The 17,468-nt window shown below is 35.1% G+C and overlaps 1 protein-coding gene across 16 annotated transcripts in view; it reads right to left on the reverse strand.

Moving 5' to 3' along the window:
• ARAP2 (ArfGAP with RhoGAP domain, ankyrin repeat and PH domain 2) overlaps window positions 1–17,468 on the reverse strand; it is a 196,600-nt gene that overhangs the window by 65,598 nt on the left and 113,534 nt on the right. For 15 of the 16 annotated variants that reach the window (XM_089911758.1, XM_089911751.1, XM_089911748.1 and 12 more), the window contains 5 exons: window positions 13,261–13,424; window positions 8,780–8,992; window positions 5,429–5,534; window positions 1,950–2,097; window positions 390–458 (listed from right to left, as the gene is read on the reverse strand). In XM_089911758.1, coding sequence (XP_089767884.1) covers window positions 390–458; window positions 1,950–2,097; window positions 5,429–5,534; window positions 8,780–8,992; window positions 13,261–13,424 — 700 coding nt within the window. The remainder of the gene's footprint in view (window positions 1–389; window positions 459–1,949; window positions 2,098–5,428; window positions 5,535–8,779; window positions 8,993–13,260; window positions 13,425–17,468) is intronic. The other variant, XM_089911752.1, reaches the window with a different exon arrangement.

The following is a 17,468-nucleotide window of genomic DNA, read 5'->3' on the forward strand; positions in this document are numbered from 1 at the left end:
AAGAATCATTAGGGAGTCTGAATTTTCAATTTATTCTAGTATTTCTTTTGACTTTAAATGCTTCTTTTGAAATCCACTAATATTTTCAATAGTGCTTTTATAAATGAAAACTGATTTTAAAAAGGACATTTTGATAAGATTAAAACTGATTTTTCCATCTATGTTTTAAAAAATTTATATTAGCATACTCTGGCATTTTGCATATATGCAATGCTACAGAATGTCACGACTATTTTATCTAGGTTCTTTTTCCCCATTACTTTTATTTCACTTCAAATAGGAATTTGAAAATAAACACAACAAATGTTTACTTACAATGAAAATTTTTTTGTTTTTTGTTGTTTAAAAAAATTTTTTTGTTTATCAGAGATCTAACTATTACTACTCACTTGAGTGTCTTTCCACTTGGTAATAAAGCTATTTTCTATGTCCATTTGTTTGACTTGGTCTTCTTTAACCTGTTTAAAATATAATTTGGGACATTCTAATAAAATACAAGGAGTGATGGTACTTATCCTCACATAACTTTCTTCAGGAATTTAAAGAACAACACATTAAAAATAAATGAGAATGGCCATCTTTAGCAGCGTGGGCCCACAAAGCTAGGGCAGAAATAAAGCCAACTAGATACAGCCTCATAAAGTTCAGAACATCTTATGATGATGATATCATTTCAGGCTGCAGATTCCATCAATGGAATCCCCTTTGCTGAGGCAATTTAATTAGCAAAGGGGCTGATGATGTGTTTGATAGAGTTTATGTAGGTTGACAGACAAGACTCATTTCTCAAACAGAAATGTTGATTAAGTGCTTATGAAATTTTTGCCATTTGGTTAAAGTTGGATTTAACAAAACTATGTAAACATTTTTATTTAACAGTACAAAAATAGAAAATAAACAGAGCATGCAAAGCCACACATTTTTTTTTTCTACGTCTTTCATTTCTCAGCATCAGAACTATTGCAAAGAAGTTGCTATTGATCAAAAATAGTAGACACGTATAGGAAGAAGTAAAAAGGAGATCAAAGAGCAAAGAGGATCCAACAATTCTGGTCCATTCCTATATAAATTAAGATACAAACTGTGTTATTTTATTTTATTAAAATATAGTTTCTTTCCCTTTGCTAAGTAATCTTTTTATCAGTTATTGTAAGAATGTACGAACTCTACAAAAGGTGACCTATTACATTAAGCTATTTGATTTCATCGGTATATACATAGCCCTGGAAAACAAGGGGTCTTGTACAAGACTGTTTAATAGAATGCCCCAAAAGGCTAAATGTCAGCCCTGAGATGGCAGAAGCAGTTAAGCAATGGAGCTGGACCTTTGACCCAGATCCTTTATATTCCCCCCATATTCAAATCCTAGGTTTATTTAGTCTATTTTTACTCCTTTGAATTAAGAAATCATCCCTATTCTAACAGTTTTCTGATAAAACATGAAAATCTGAACTTCATAATATAGCAAATTGAAAAGTCAAATAATTAGAACAGAGATGACTTAATAAAAACCACAGACTGTTAATTCAGAATCTTCTTATTTTCCAGTTCATGCGCAATTAAAAGAAAACACTAAAATGCTTTCAACTGCAAAACTTATCAGCCTGATGTATATTACCGAATTTGTGAAATTCACAAATTTCATACCTCTAGGTAGACATACTTAATGCATACATATACTGAGGAAAAAAACCATAGAAACACTATAAATAGAAATATTCTGTCCAAGACACCAGATGGTAAAAAAGCTTTAGAAGCAGCCAGATTTAAATGAATGGCTATAGCTTAAAAAGCTAGTTATATCTAAAAAATTAAGGATCATATAACTATCCATTATTTTCTTTAAATATTCATAAAGACCTGAATAAAAGCATCCCAAAATACACATTTTTGTTTGCAAACAGTAACATCAAAACTATTTTTACAATGGTAGGATATAAAATATTTACCTCAAATATTTCAACATAATTATTAATTAAGTCCTCAATTACATTCACTTCTTCACTAGTTTGTCCCTTAGTTTGAAACAAACAGGAGGAAAAAACCAAGGCCAAATTGTGGGCGTTCATGTGATTGATTTCTGAGCATTTCTGAACCCTGTGAGAGAAAAGCAGAGCTTATTACAATGTATTTCTATTTGAAAATTTCATAGAGCTTATAAGTCTTCATACTCATTTATTTTTTTCTCTCTCTTTTTTTTAATACACATATATTGAAAGTCTCTGATGTAAAAGGTACAGTGGTGATTTAAAGAAAAATACACAGTTCTTTCTTCCAAGTAGCTCAGTGTAATTAAGAACATAAGAAAAGACTACTGTTAAAGCTATTACTACAAGTTACAAAGCAGTACTTGATCATTGCTTTAGAAGAGGGACTCCTCACCCACCATATCCAGACAATTCCACTAATGGGACAACCTGCAGTTAAGGCATAAAGGTGTGCTTGCAGAACGGTGTCAAATGACTTGTGGGGTAGGAGCATAACAAAAGAGGAGAAAGGGGCAGTAGGTAAGCAGGAAATAAGGCAAGAATGGCAAATCAGGAGGCATATAGGAGAGAGTTCCAAATTCAAGGTTTAGGGCTAGACTGAATTTCCCAGAAAGTACATATCGGGTGAGAAAATGCCTGGCAGCATGTGTTTGGATGGTTATTCAAAATAGGATATTTTCTCTCAAAAAGCAATCACTTAATTAAAAAATACAATTACATTTTTCTTGGATAGAACTAAGAATGGCTTTTTACAATGAACAGACATGAACAGAGGAGTCAATTATCCCAACCAGTAGGCTACAACACTTGAGTTTTACAAAGAGCATTTAAAGTACTCACGAATGTAAGTTCAAAGTGATTAAAAACAAAATACAGCCATTACCCCAATAAAAGGAAATTTACACTGATAAAAATGCTCGAGAGCTCTAACTGATGTCCATGGAAGTATCTGTTAATGCTCTCTGTCACTGACTATAGACACAGCAGCTGCTCAGTTGCCTAATTACATTTGTAAATTTCTAAAATACATACTAAAAAAGGGAGACCAAGTCTATCAAAGGAATAAAGCAAGACTAAGGTAGGTACACCTGACTATAAAGAGCAAAGATTCTAGTAGGTACAAGAAAAATAAGGAAACACGACAGGAATATATATGATAGTGTAAGAAACTCACAAGGACATGCCAAATTGCATAGCAGAGACAGAGCAAGCTTGATCGTCATATATAATTTATAAGATGCAAAAGGCATTGCAAGTTAATAGAGGAAGATGTCATAATGTGGGCATCCTTCTCAAAACCACTTCCGTACTTTTTTTTTTTTTTATCACACTGGACTGTAAACATCTGGAAAATTTATCTGCATGTCTGCCTGTGCTACTAGAATCTAAGCATCTCACAGTCAGAGACTTTGTGTTAATCACACTGTAGTGCGTAATAAATACCTGGTCAATGGAATTAAGTCAAAGTTAGTCATGGAGGAAATGGTCTGTTATCTAGGGCAGGGATGGAAGTGAATGCTAAGTCAACCTGACCTTATTCAAACTGACCTCTCAAACTTTTGACAACACTATCAAACATTCCCATCTCTCCTGAGACCTCCTTCTGCAATAACCTTCTTCTCCTCCAGCACTTCTCACCTCTCCAGTTTCTATAGCTGCCTTAATTTCTGGCATAAAGCATGTACACTATGTATTTTCCTTTTCTTCTTTTATTTCACTGCTCCCACACTAGCATCCCCAAGTGTCCCATATTCAGCCAGCTCACTCTCTTCCCACTCAGCCCTTCTCATCAGAAGCCCAAGGAAATGGTTTCTTAAATAGTTTCTCTGCCTCTCCTCTAACCTCTTCCCAATCAACCGCAGGACATGGGTTATTATCCTAAAACAGATTGGATCAGCCACTTCTTATCACTTAAAGGAATGAAATCCAAATGTTTCTGCATGACCAACAGTGTCTTTCGCAGCCTCCTGCCAGCTAGCTACAAACCATCTCATCTCCTGATACACCTATTTCCTAGAAAATATCCTTCAATCATGTCTCGTGCTTATTTTTCTTTCATGCCCAGTTCGTTTATCCATTTAAATCTAAAACATCACTCGGACCTCAACACACAATGAACCACTTAATCCCTCCTCTATAATTCCATTTCTTATGCTAAAATTCTTCATATTAAAATCTGTCCTGAGGGCGCTGTGTTTTCCTAAAAAAATATAAAATGCCCTGCAGCATCCCTGTGAATTCCCACTGTGATGTCCCAGGGCTCCTTGGTGCTATTTAGAAACTGCAGACTTAAGACTATTTTTGTCATTCATGTATTATTATCAACTATTTTTGTTACATGGAACCTTAATGGACATTGTACTATACATAGTAGGAGCTAAAATATATGTCAACTGAAGAAAAGGATTGGAAGGAACTCATCTGAAATTCAAGTATAAAGTTTAAGAATTATGTGTAACAATGTTTAAAATGTTAATATGATAACTGTAGCAGCCTGGTGACATATTATAACTTCTGAAGAAAAAATTATCTGTCCCAATGTCTCATAGGCATAGAGATAGGACTATAAATATATAGACTACATTTATATGATGCAATAAGAAAATCAGATTTACAGTAGGAATGGAGTTTACAAGTATCAGAAGTGGTGGCTGGAAAAGAAAGATAAAGAGAAAAGACCAATTGTGGAGGATTTAGGAATCTAAACTCCAAATAAGGCACTTTTAGTAGAATTCAGGTTCATAGAAATTTATTCAAGGGAATATTGCATCCACGAAGGACGCTGCAAACAATATGTTCCTTAAGCAATATTTACACTGATTTAAGTTTTTGTAACGACAAAACTTGCTCATAGCAAAACAAACAAACAAACCTTAAGTTTGTTGTCTTAAAATGTTATTCCCAAACATCGTCATCCTTCAGATGTCATTTCTCAAGCTACCATTTTATTCCTCTTATCCTCCCAAATGCAGGGGACTACATGCCCCAACATAGAAAATGTTTTTGATTTTTAAAATTTCCCTCATCTAATCAACTGTCTGACACCAAAAGGTTTATTAAGAGTCCACCACGAGAAAATACTGTACTCACAGATTCCTGCTATAGAATTCTGGTCCCTGTACTTCCTTCTCTGACATCCCTCTTAAAATTTGTTTTAAAATTCTTGCTTATGTACTGGATGTATCTGATTTGCTGTGCATGATTATTTCTAATCCATTTAAGAAATTCTCCAGTGCTATTTATCTGAAACGTGTCTTAATTCCACTAAGAGACACTAAAGTGATAGTTCATGGGAATTCCATTTTGAAACTATTCTTAAGATATGGCGAAAGATTCATAGTCACAAATAGAAGGTTAACCACAGTACTTTAAACTTAAGAAATAATGTCTTATTGAGTGCCACGTTTGAAATGTCTAGAAAAGTTCATGAATCCACCCACCTATAAAGGTGTTCAATTATAGCTGCCAATGTTGCTCTGTTGACCCCAGGAAGAGTACGTATAAATGCTCCATATTTTTTAATTCTTTCCTTGTCATCTTGGGTATCTAGAGGTTAAACACACACACGTAAAACTTGAGGCCTAACTAATCGTCTGTATTACCAATTTGCCTTTTATCAATATTTTAAAACAATATTCGCAATTGTTATTTCACTGACACAATCAAGTTTCAATAGGAAAACATTCAAACTTCTATAATTCTGGAAAAGTATTTACAAAAACATTCCAGGGCTATACGTCATAGTTCTTATACTTTGTAATTAAAAATGAAGCACTTTCAAAACCCAGGGTTGTATTTTATCTTCAACTTTACAAACTACTGAATGTCAACTAAGAGGAATCTTTTCAATTAATAACAAATTAGAATACAAATTGAAAAGATAAGCCAAAAGTATTTTAACTGTAGCTATGGAAAGATTTCACTATTTGTTATTTGAAAATGACATTTCTGACTTTTTTCCCTTGTGGAATGATAAAAATCTTCCCCAAACTATGAACCATCCCAGAACTATGAACTGTACCTTACCCCACAGATCCATGTAAGGGAGCTTTCACCAGCCCTGGAACCTTCAACTCTTTGGAGAAGGTAAGGGGACAGTGGAAGAAGTCATGTGTAGGCCCTGGAAACGATGATATAGACTGAGAGGAGGATGGACCCTCTGCCTTAGTCATGGAGAGAAGGATGAGAAGGAATTACTCTCCTCCACCCTCCTAACCCCAAGAAGTCAAATACTTAGAGCAACTACACAGGAACCTCCAAAGTTCTGGAGTCTAGAAGATGTGCAGTGGTGGTCTGGTCTAACCTACTCCCTCACAGGGGAAATAGGAGACCTCTCTTCAAATAAATAACTTGTGCTGACTCTGTAACTCAGGGGGATTGCACTTATATATCCCCTCTCAATTCCCAACTACCTTTGGAAACAAGACTTTTTCATTTTCTGCTTAGCCCTACACGTTCTATTAACAGAAAGCCAGCAGCACTTTATGATTCTTTGAAAGTACACAGTCACTTGTAAAGGGCATTCCGATCCCTGGGGAGGTAAGAGACTCTGTGACACATTTCTGAAGTATGCTCCTATTCAAAACTGCAACTGATAGCTCTTTTGTACTGACTTTGCTTGCACATGAGATCTATAAAAGTAAACATGGTCATATTGACTTAACTGTGCTGGTAGATGACTCTCTAAAAGCAAGAGGGGATGACACCCAAATGACATTCAAAGATGATACTAGAAGTGAATTAAGAACTTTCTGTCACCCCTGGTATAATCCAAACATTTTCCCTTGTGTCATCCAGTTTCTAACTGTAGAGGTAATTGTATTTATTCAACAAAATGCAATTAATACTACTACGCTTATAACAAGTCATGCTATTACAGCATATTTCCACAAATCTTATAAGAATAAAATAGATGATATTTTCAAAATAAAGCTTAATTAATTGGAAAGGAAAACTGAAGACAGATTTTAGGTCATATAGGAAACACAACGATCTATTCAACTAGCCACAGACTTCAGACAGTTTAATAGCGTTCTTAGAAGAAGAGGTCATGTATCATATAAATAGGTGCTATGCCACTGTAGGGCATTCTTCGCCTTGGGCTCACAGGACCCAAGAGAGCTCTCCTGTGAGTTCACCCAGAGAGTTCTAGTTTATTCTTGTCATATCCAACAAAGGGCACTTTTCTGACAGGTCAGGGTGAGCTACATTGGATCTAAAAGCAAAGAACTTTTAACACTATTTGACCCAATAGTAGAAGACTCCAAGTAAATGTTCAAGGATTCACATCCAAATGAAAGGTGAACACACTCCTCTCTGACACATGCTAATACTTCCCAACTACCTCCTGCTGGTAGATTGACAACAATGAAGACACCTCTATCATGAAATTTGACAACTTCAGCAAAAGCATATTTGTCACAGATTTTTGATAAATGATTTTACAATGAAGACAAATTGTAATTCTTTATAAAATAGAGATACTATAAATAACTTCATGGTTATAAATTACAATAAAATCTTAAAACAAAAAATGAGGATGGCAGGGTAATTGGGCTTAAAAGATATATCATCTAATTCCATATTTTATATTCCAGAAAATTATACAATCAACTTTTCTTGTGATTAGAGTTGAAACTATTGATTTTAGAAGTATCAGGAAGTAACTATAAGACTTCTGAGTTAGGCAGTTAAATTGTGAAAAGCTTTATTTTAATAGCAATACTACTCTCTTCTTGCTGACACAAATAAGGGACATTCTTGGAATAATTTTTCAAACTGTGGATGTTTTATGACATTTCAAAATTAATCCCTTCAAATGTCATAGTTATGTTTTAGATTAAACAAATGCTTTCAATGAAAAAAACTATTTCTCAACAGAGGGACATCATATAGTTAAACTCAAAGGTCATTTTATAAAAAAATTTCTCGAAACAGATTAAATGTACAAGAGAGAAATATATTAGTAACTTATGGTATAATTCAATGATACATTTTAAAAACTGTGGAAAAAATGAAGATTCAAAATTGTCATTTTGAAAGCATTGTAGATATATGGGAAATATTTTTGGTTTATTAATAAAATAAAGATTATATGTAAATCATAGGCATGGGGACAAAGATTATAAAATAATGTGAAAAATGAAAATAGCTCTATTAGAAATCTGGGATTAAAGGCAATGTTTATATTTAAAAATATTTATCATAATCTTTCTATAAAAAGAGTTATTTTGAATTAATTGATGTAAATATAGGTTTTACTAAAATCAATCTGACCCATTAACTTTTCTAGGGTCATTTCTTAAGTAAGTTCTCTTACAGTGCAGCAAAGCTTTTTTGCTTCATTAGACAGAATCTAGAAAAAATAAAGAGTAAAAAAAAAAAATTGTTATGTAACTCTAAAGAGGTAGAATAAATGAAAAAGGAAAGCCAAAGAGCCATATGGCAAAACCGTGTAAAACCAATCTTATATTAAAACTTTCATTTTAATCTTAATGAGAAAATTAACAGCCTACATGGACTTGACTATAACACTTCCAAAGTTAAGGCAAAGTAAGCACTAAGAAATCTACTGAAAACTAAGTATTACCATAAAACACTGTTTAACAATTATCACCATAAATTTCTTTTGAGGCAGATATAAACAACTATTGATTGCAAAATTTCTGTTCCGAACCATTATGTATATTGTTCCTTTCAATTAAATATTCAGATTATCAAAGGAGATTTAAAAAATCTATTATCAAATGAGAAGGCAAAGCCTTTATTCTGTTCTATATTATATGTGTTACCTAAGGCAGAGATCCAATATGGATAGAGCTCCTTAGTAAGAAGTGCGTCGTCAATGTCAGAGAGAAAACTCTTCAACACGCCCGTCACATCTTCAAGCTGATGTTTTCCAGCCATCAATTTAAAGCTTCTTGCATCCTTTTTGAAACTCTCCAGGAGTTCACTTACATGTAAAGGATCACCATTCTTTTGATAGATATATTTGCACCCTAAACCTTTGTTAAAAAAAAAGAAAATGGTTATATGAAAAAAGTCTCAGGTCAAAATCCACTTTGATATCTTAAAAATAGAACAAATTTTTGTGTTGGAACGATGCACAAGACAAAATCATTATCCAAGAGCTGATATAAACATGCATGAGAAAAAAAGAGCCCCTCCCCCTGCAACTTTCATATTTAAAATGTAAACCTGGTGAACAACTATTTCATCCTCAGCTTTTAGTAAGTCTCTGGCCAGCCTTTCCCCTAGTCCTTCATAGCATCTTTTTCAAATGTTCTTTTACCACAAGTACCCTTCGCTTAGTCTCCCAGAATACAAATTTGCCTCCAGTTTCACTGACAAAAGTGAGGCTCTCTGGTATAAATTTCCTCAAGTCTCTGCACTCACATTTGTATATTGATTCTGTCTGTTCCCACCTTCACCTTCTTCTACATGAAGAGTTGGGTCATGTCCTTTTCACAGTTACAGATTCATCAAGTTTCCCATATAAAATAAGAGGAGTAGCAGAGATTAACTGGAGGAAGAGGAGTGAGGATGATATACAAACAAAAAAATTTTTAAATTCTTTTTTGCCCCTCCCCCCCAGGTCTCTTGTCTCTCTTCCTTCCAAAACTAATCTGAGTTTCCTATATTTATATTCTCTCATCTCACATCCCTGTTAATCCTTCAACCACATAATCTTGCTTCTGTGCCCAATTCCCACTGTATCAGGACCATCTTCATCAAGAATATCTATTTTCTAGATGCTTTTCAGTTTTTATGTGATAAGAATCCCTGCAGTGTCTGACAATCCAGTGAATCCCTGTTAAAATTCTGTTAATCTCAAGGTTTTCATGATATTATGATCTCATCTTTTTTGCCCCTTCCTCTATGACTACTCTTCTAGTCTTCTATTTATTCTGCTATCTAGTATTTACTGATAATCCCAGCAATCCATCCTCAACTCTCTTCTCTGCTCCCCTACAAAATTCTGTGGATGAACCCATCCATCTTCATCACTTCAACTACTACATGTACATTTCCACTCAGGTTTTAATTCCTAAAATTTCAAATGCACATATGCACTTTAATATATATATACTATATAAATAATACATGCAACACACACTATACTTATACATATGAACAAATTAATTCTCCTGCCCCATTCACTACTTCACCTCCCAATCCCAGCATGTTCTTTATTTATCTTGTTCCTATACCTCAGAATTTGGCATTGCTTCCTCCCCAGTCCTTTACAAGTCAGAACTTTTCTTTCTCACTTACCACACCAAACAAAAATGTCACATATATTTTTCATCATGACTTCTCTCTCAGAAGTGTCCCCTTTTTCCATCCCTTGTGCTATTATTATTTTGTGCACCCAGTTCCTCACTATGTTATCACAACTCCCTGTCCTATTCCTGTGCAGCCCTCCAGTCAGCCTCGAAAATGACAACAGCATGGTCTGAGACACAGGTTGGCTAGTGTTACCAACATGCTTAAAAATATGGATACAGCCCTCCCACTGCTTTGAGGGCAAGTTTGAGGATTTTATTATGATACATAAGACCCTACATGAATTTTCCTAACTAACCCTCCTGCCTCTTGTATTTGTCCACTCTTCTCACACTGAGTTCTGGCCACACTTAACTACCCCCAAGTTCCCTGAACAGACAACCTCCTTCATGACTCTGCACCTAGGCATACACTGTTTCCTCTTCCGGGAATTCCTATTCCCTCTTTCTCTTAACTAGTTCCCATTTTCTCTTAAGACCTGTGGTAGGTTCCATGCCTCACCCATGAAGCCATCCATGACCACCTCTACACTGGCTGAAATTCACCCTTAAACCATGGACACCTGTACCAACCCCTGAACCTCTCTGCCATAGAATTTTGTACACTTGAGATGTAATTGCCCACTTGTTTGCCTTTGATCCACAATCTGTAAACTCCTAGAAGGCAAAGATCATGTCTTATTTTCTGTACACAGCAGCTACACAGTTCCTAGAAGAACTCAGTAGGTACTTAGTAAATGACAACAGAATAATAAGCAAATTCTACCAAAAAAAAAAAAAAAAAAACAGCCAAGTTTCTGAGAGATTATGTTGCTGGTTGAGTGAATCTCTAATAGCTGGTACACAAGGTAACTGAATGTGAATTTGAAGGTAATTTTGTTTACATAAATTAAATATATTCCCCCAAGAACCAACTACTGTAACTCATTAAAAAAATTAAAACTCTAAGAATTATTCTGTGAACTTGGTCAGATTCGGATCTTGACACCATGAGCACAAAAAATTGGCCTTAGATTTTAACCCAAAGATTAGGAAATTCAAAATAATTATGACCATAAAGGCTCTGAGCCAACCACTTGCATCCTATAATTATTGGGCATTTTCTAAGTTCATATCAAATCTTCCCTTGTATACATGCTGGTAATATTGGGTCTCCATGTTCTGCTCATTAAAAAAAAAAAAAAGCTAAAAATACATGAAGACTTTTATTGGCTTTATTACTTTAATATGCAAGTTAATGTACCTTATGCTAGAGCTACAAAGTAGTTATAATGTATGAAATTTAGTTGAAAACAATCTAATGCTTAATGATTTTAAATTCAAATAAACACCACAAAGAAACTTCTGATTTCCCCAGAGGAACATTAAGTTGGATACGCTGAAGCTAGTCAAGTTATTTTAATCATCTGTCAGCTTATGAAGCACTTTATGCCATTATGAAATTAAGATGATTTGAAAATTCCCAATGAGGTTACGCTCTTGCTAAAACAGAATATGTGTGCAATTCATTTACACCTACAAAATGTAAATGCACTAATACTGAATTACTAATAAATGAAGATGATAACCTTCTTCTTCCCCCATTTTCAAATAAATAGATGATGACAGTTGATAAGAAAAATATAAACATACTATCAAGGGAAGGAACTTCATAGAGTAATGCCACATAATGTGATTACATACATATTTACAATAGATATATAATTAAAACACAATAAATCTGAATATTAATGATAATTGTACTTGGATTACATATGAAATAACTAAAATACTTAAAATGGCACTCTCCCTAGGAGAAACTATATTAATATACACATATTCTAAACTTAATTTCCTAAAATTATTTTCCTCGTAGCCTTTGTTATTTTTGACATTTTGTTTCACATCAGCTTATTTAGTTCTCAGACTGGAAGGCATGGTTTATGGCTCTGTGTTTCACTCTTTACTCCCACTGTTCAATTTCCAGTATCAAAGTCAGCAGCTAGCACACAACAGACACTCGATAAATAAGTAAAAAAAACCTCATAACACAATGTTTTACTACAGCTCTTTCAATGATAACATTTTCCTTTCAAATTAAAAACCCCAAAGATACTTTTAATATTAGGAGAACAATGAAAGGTTAATATATCAATAGCTTCCAAAATACCAGATAATCGTTTTACTCTTTTTTGCATGTACAATCTAAATCAATGGCACTTATCGACAGGTTAAAAGACAAAACATATTTTTATATTAAAAATATAGTTAAGCAATTTATTTACTCTACCTTTTAGAGTATTAAGGAAATATGTAACAGAAGGAATTTTAAGAATGAACAATAATTTGAAAATAAACATGAATAATAAAGGCATACTTTAGTTAATTTTAGGCATAGCTAAAATACTACCATAGCATATTAAATTAAAATGAAGCTGCACATGTGGGTATAAATCAAGTTGGTTTTAACCTGCAAACTATTCATAAAAATATTTGTTACAATTAAGTCAAACTATCACAGTTAATGACCATGATTCTTAATATAAACATGTGACCAGTAGCACGTTGAGTGGAATAAATACACATACACTTTGTATGCAGGCCAACAAAAAGTAAATTCTTTTACACATTGTCCCATAGTTTACCACTTCTAAAAACACACTAAGGGGCCTCTGCGTTCCCCTAGATTTACTGTAAAGTTATAACCTCTGAAAAGTACAATCTTAATCAATTTTTAATATACATTTTATAATATAGATTCTTCTACTATGTCATTTAAAATTTTTATGCATGTAAAGGAAGAAGGAAATGGTAAAGGCACATGATATAATTTAAATGAGCTTTATTGTGAGAAAGAATGGCATTTAGGCTGAAGAGTGACGACACTTTTCTTTTTCACTGATGTACTTACAAAGGGCTCTAATTCAGTCCAATGGAGGTACCACTTAAAAACTGTAAATATGCTACTATGAGTTCTGTGGGTTGAATAAAAACTTTGTGATACTTACCATACTGTGTAACAAATGCTATACAGCTGTTCACGATAATGGGAACGTCATTTTTGCTGAGCTGCTGATCTTGTAATGCATTCCCATCTGTACCTGCTGCTTTTGCAATTGCAGTATGCCAGACTGTGAAATCCAACTTGGTATGCCCATGGATGTATAATGTTCTGTAAGGTTTCAAAAATATTTCAAATTATAAGTTTGCCTTTTTAAAAATTCTTAACTTCTACACAGATTATCCTTAGATCCATATAAATGGGATCTTGTCTCATCCATCAGAAGAAAACCCCTCTGGGGACGTCCCTGGTGGTCCAGTGGTTAAAAATCTGTCTTGCAATGCGGGGGAAGCTGCTTTGATCCCTGGTCAGGGAACTAGGACCCCACATGCCGCGGAGCAACTAAGCCTGCGCACCGCAACTACTGAGCCCGCACACCACAACTAGAGAGCCCACGCGCCGCAATGAAAGATCCCAAGTGCCACAACTAAGACCCGACACAGCCAAAGATAAATAAATAATAATAAATAAATATATTTTAAAAAAGAGGAAGAAAACCCCTCTACCACCAGCTCCCACTCACTCAATCCCTCTTTGCATGTAAAGTCACATCTCTCTCTATATAGAGTCCAGGAAGTTCCCTGAACTTGTGGTCTCGCCTCCTTGCCTCCTTTCATTTCCCCTTTCATTCTGTTTCTGAATAACTGAACAGAAACCCTTGTAGCAAGCATCACCTGTGACTTCTCATGGATATTTGGGGCTATATTTTTCAAGATTTTAGAACTGTTTGATGACTTCATTCCTTTAAAAAAAAAGAGAGGAAAAAAAATGCCACCCAATTCGGCTTTTGTAGCACAATTCTTCCTGGCTTTTCCTTCTATCTTTCTGGTGCCTCAATTTCTTCCCCAAGCTCACCTCCTGTTTCTGAAAATGAAGTTGTAACCTCAGTGCACTCACATGAACTCCAAGGACTCTCCAGGGACATGTCATTCAGGCCAGTGGTTTCATCCCCCATATATAAGCTGGTAACTCCCAAATCCCTATCTCCAGGCGATAACTGTCTCACAAATCAGATCTCTATGTGATTGAAAAGTAAGAGCATAAAGCAGCTAAGAGAGTGGGAAATCCAATCAATTCCCAAACTCAGGTTTTAGCTCTGCACTCCCTTTATGACTTTGGACAAGTTATCAATCTTCTTTGGTTCTCAGTTTCATCACTGGCAAAATGAGAATAATAATAAATGTAATATTAGTAAATAATAAAACAATACTAATTAATGTTGATTTTTGGACATCTTCACCTTAAGGTGCCACAAGCATCTCAAATCTTTATCCCTCCTCATACCAAACCAGTACTACTTTCTCCACTTTATCCCACCAGAAATTTAGGATTCATTAACTGTATATTGGTCCACCCCCACTCCCACCCCATCACTACCACATGAATTCAGTCACAAAATTCTGTTCATTCCAGTTCCCTGACATATATGCTCTGCCTCCTCTTTATTTGAACATCACTTTCTTTCAGGTCTTTGTACTGCTCCTTGAAATCACTAAAACCCCTCCAAACAAAATTCATTTCCCAATTCTCCACCTCTCCAGTCCCTGCTCCCCAAGACTGCCAGAATGATCTTTCTAAAATATGAAGCTAATGACATCACTTCCTAATCACTGTCCTTCCATAGCAGCTCTGGAGTTTTCAAGATTAAAAGGCCCTCATGATCTGGCCCGTAGTTTCCCCTCCAATTTTGCCATTCCAGGAAGGAAGGAAGGAAGGAAGGGAGGGAGAGAGGAAGGGAAGGAAGGGAAGAAAGGGAGGGAAGGGAGGGGAGGGAGGGAGGGGAGAGAGGGAGGGAGGGAGGGAGGGAGGAAGGAAAAAGGAAGGGGAAGGAAGGAAGGAAGGAAGGAAGGAAGGAAGGAAGGAAGGAAGGAAGGAAGGAAGGAAGGAAGGGAGGAAGGAAGAATTAACATGTTCCTGTCTTCATAATAAATACTTCCGGCTCTTTGGCTGGTTACTCCAGCTCCTCCCCCATCGGTGTATTCCAGGTAACCCTCGCTGACACTCCATCCCCATCTCTCTCCATCCAATGCTTATTGTGTACCAGGCGTCCCTTCTTAATCCTGAACATCCACTCTACCCGCCATCATATCGCCTGCTCTATCTGTGTGAGCGTTTTAGCCGCTACACCCCAAACTTTGTACAAGCAAACAAAGAAAGCATTTCAGCATCAATAGCCTTTAGCATAGGACGAGGTATTTAGTGGGTAAGTAAGTCTTAATGTTCTAACACTAGATATAAAATTTGGCTTGAAACACAAAGTAATCGTTGATGTATTTAAGTATAAAACTATTTAATTTTCATTTCCGACTATGAGACAGCTACTTTGGATTCAACCCAAAGAGAAAGGAATGAGCTGCTTGAACTCTGGATTGTTTTGGTTTCTTTCTTTTTTTTTGGGGGGGGGTGGGTAATGTTTCACATTCCTGATAATTCACTGGCCCTAATTTAAAAAGAAAACAAAAGTACTCCTTTCTGTCCTTTGGTTTCTTTTCTTGAAATGCTCCTCTAAGAAGATAAAGCTACTGGCACCCCACTCCACTCACTTCTAACATCTTCTGAACTTGCTGTAACTTCTTCTTCAGTGACACTGGTGCCCGTAATCTTCATCTCTTTTCTCCTGGCATCTCTATCTATTGTTTTTATTTTCCACACCACCACAACAGCCTTGACCTCCGGGTCTTGTAATTTTCTTTTTGAAGAATTCTGATACTTGCTCTAATACTCCTGACACACCTTAGCCTTACATCATCTTTAGCTCAAAAACATTCTACTGCTGGGCATATTTGTCTAAATGAAACTATATAACCTGGGTAACTTCCTTGAGGAATATCAAGCCCCTACATTATGCAGACTTAATCAAAATTACCTCTGGCTAAATTAAGGAGTTTAGGTAGAGAGCAAATTTTAACTCTTTTTGAGTCTTGGTTTTTTTTATCTGATAATTAAGCTCTGAATATGAGACAAAAATCTTTGAAAAGGTGTGCTTATAAACAAACGACAATGAGTATTTGAGCAAGCAGTAAAAGAAATCCAAAAGGCAATGGCCCTCCTATGATAGCAGTATAATTCTGCCGTTAACTGTAAATGTTTCCAACTTCAAATATTCTTTCTAACCTGAAGAAATCCTGTGATGACAAGTTTAGCTGTCTGCTTGTGAGCTAGTGAAGGGCAGAATGAGTAATGACAAGTTAACTCCTGAGTCCACTTGTCAAAGGCTGAATCCTAAAATACATCATCTTGTGCAGTAGATGTTTGACGTTTAATAGCATCAGTTCAACAGCTCTCCTCTCTGATGTTATCTAAACTCTGTGCACACTGAATAAAGCATCAAAAGACATTTTCAACACAAATGCTGGCCAACTTTGTGATTTCAAGTGTTATCGAACAACAATTTTACATTTCTGGATAATGATTCCAAAGAAATAGGAACTTATATCTTGAAAATCTGGAAGTTCTTTTAAAGAACTCTAATTATAGAAAAATAAATTTTCCTGTCCATTCCCCAAGCCTAAATTTTAAATGGTACTTCAAAGCCAAATAAAAAAAAAATCCCTATATCCAATAATGAGTTAAGACAGTTCAATAAGACCTAGAAACCAAGTCGCAAGACTAATAAAAACAACTTTCTCAAAACTGTAATATAATAACCACAAAGTAGAGACTATCATATTTGAGCTTGGTCTACTGACAAGAACCAGAACAAATGATAGGATCTATAAATATGGCTGTATGAAAAATAAATTCACGTTTATAAAGAACATTTTAAACACAACTAAAAAACAAAAACAACACATTCCAAAAACATGACTAAAGAAGATAATATCCTAGGCATTTATACAGAAATCAAAAACTGAGTCTTGTAGTATAAGTCAGCATGTTTGACCAAAAAATACTTATTTTGCTTTCATTTCTGGAAGATCTTTTTGCTGGATAGAGTATTTTAGGCTAATAGCTGCTGGTTTGGTTATTTTGTTTCCCCCCTGCCCCCAACACATTAAAGGATATCATTATACTATCTCCTGGCTTGCACTGCTTCTGACAAGACATTCTCATCTTTGTCCCCTATTTTTAATGTGTCTTTTTTCCTCTGGTACTTTTTAATTTTTTTTTGTCTTCACACTGGTTTTCAGGAAATTGATTATGATATGTTTTAAT

This window comes from Delphinapterus leucas, chromosome 5 (assembly GCF_059928025.1).
Source record: "Delphinapterus leucas isolate spDelLeu-1000000601 "Yukka" chromosome 5, BTC_Dleu_Yukka2, whole genome shotgun sequence".
Lineage (NCBI taxonomy): Eukaryota > Metazoa > Chordata > Mammalia > Artiodactyla > Monodontidae > Delphinapterus > Delphinapterus leucas.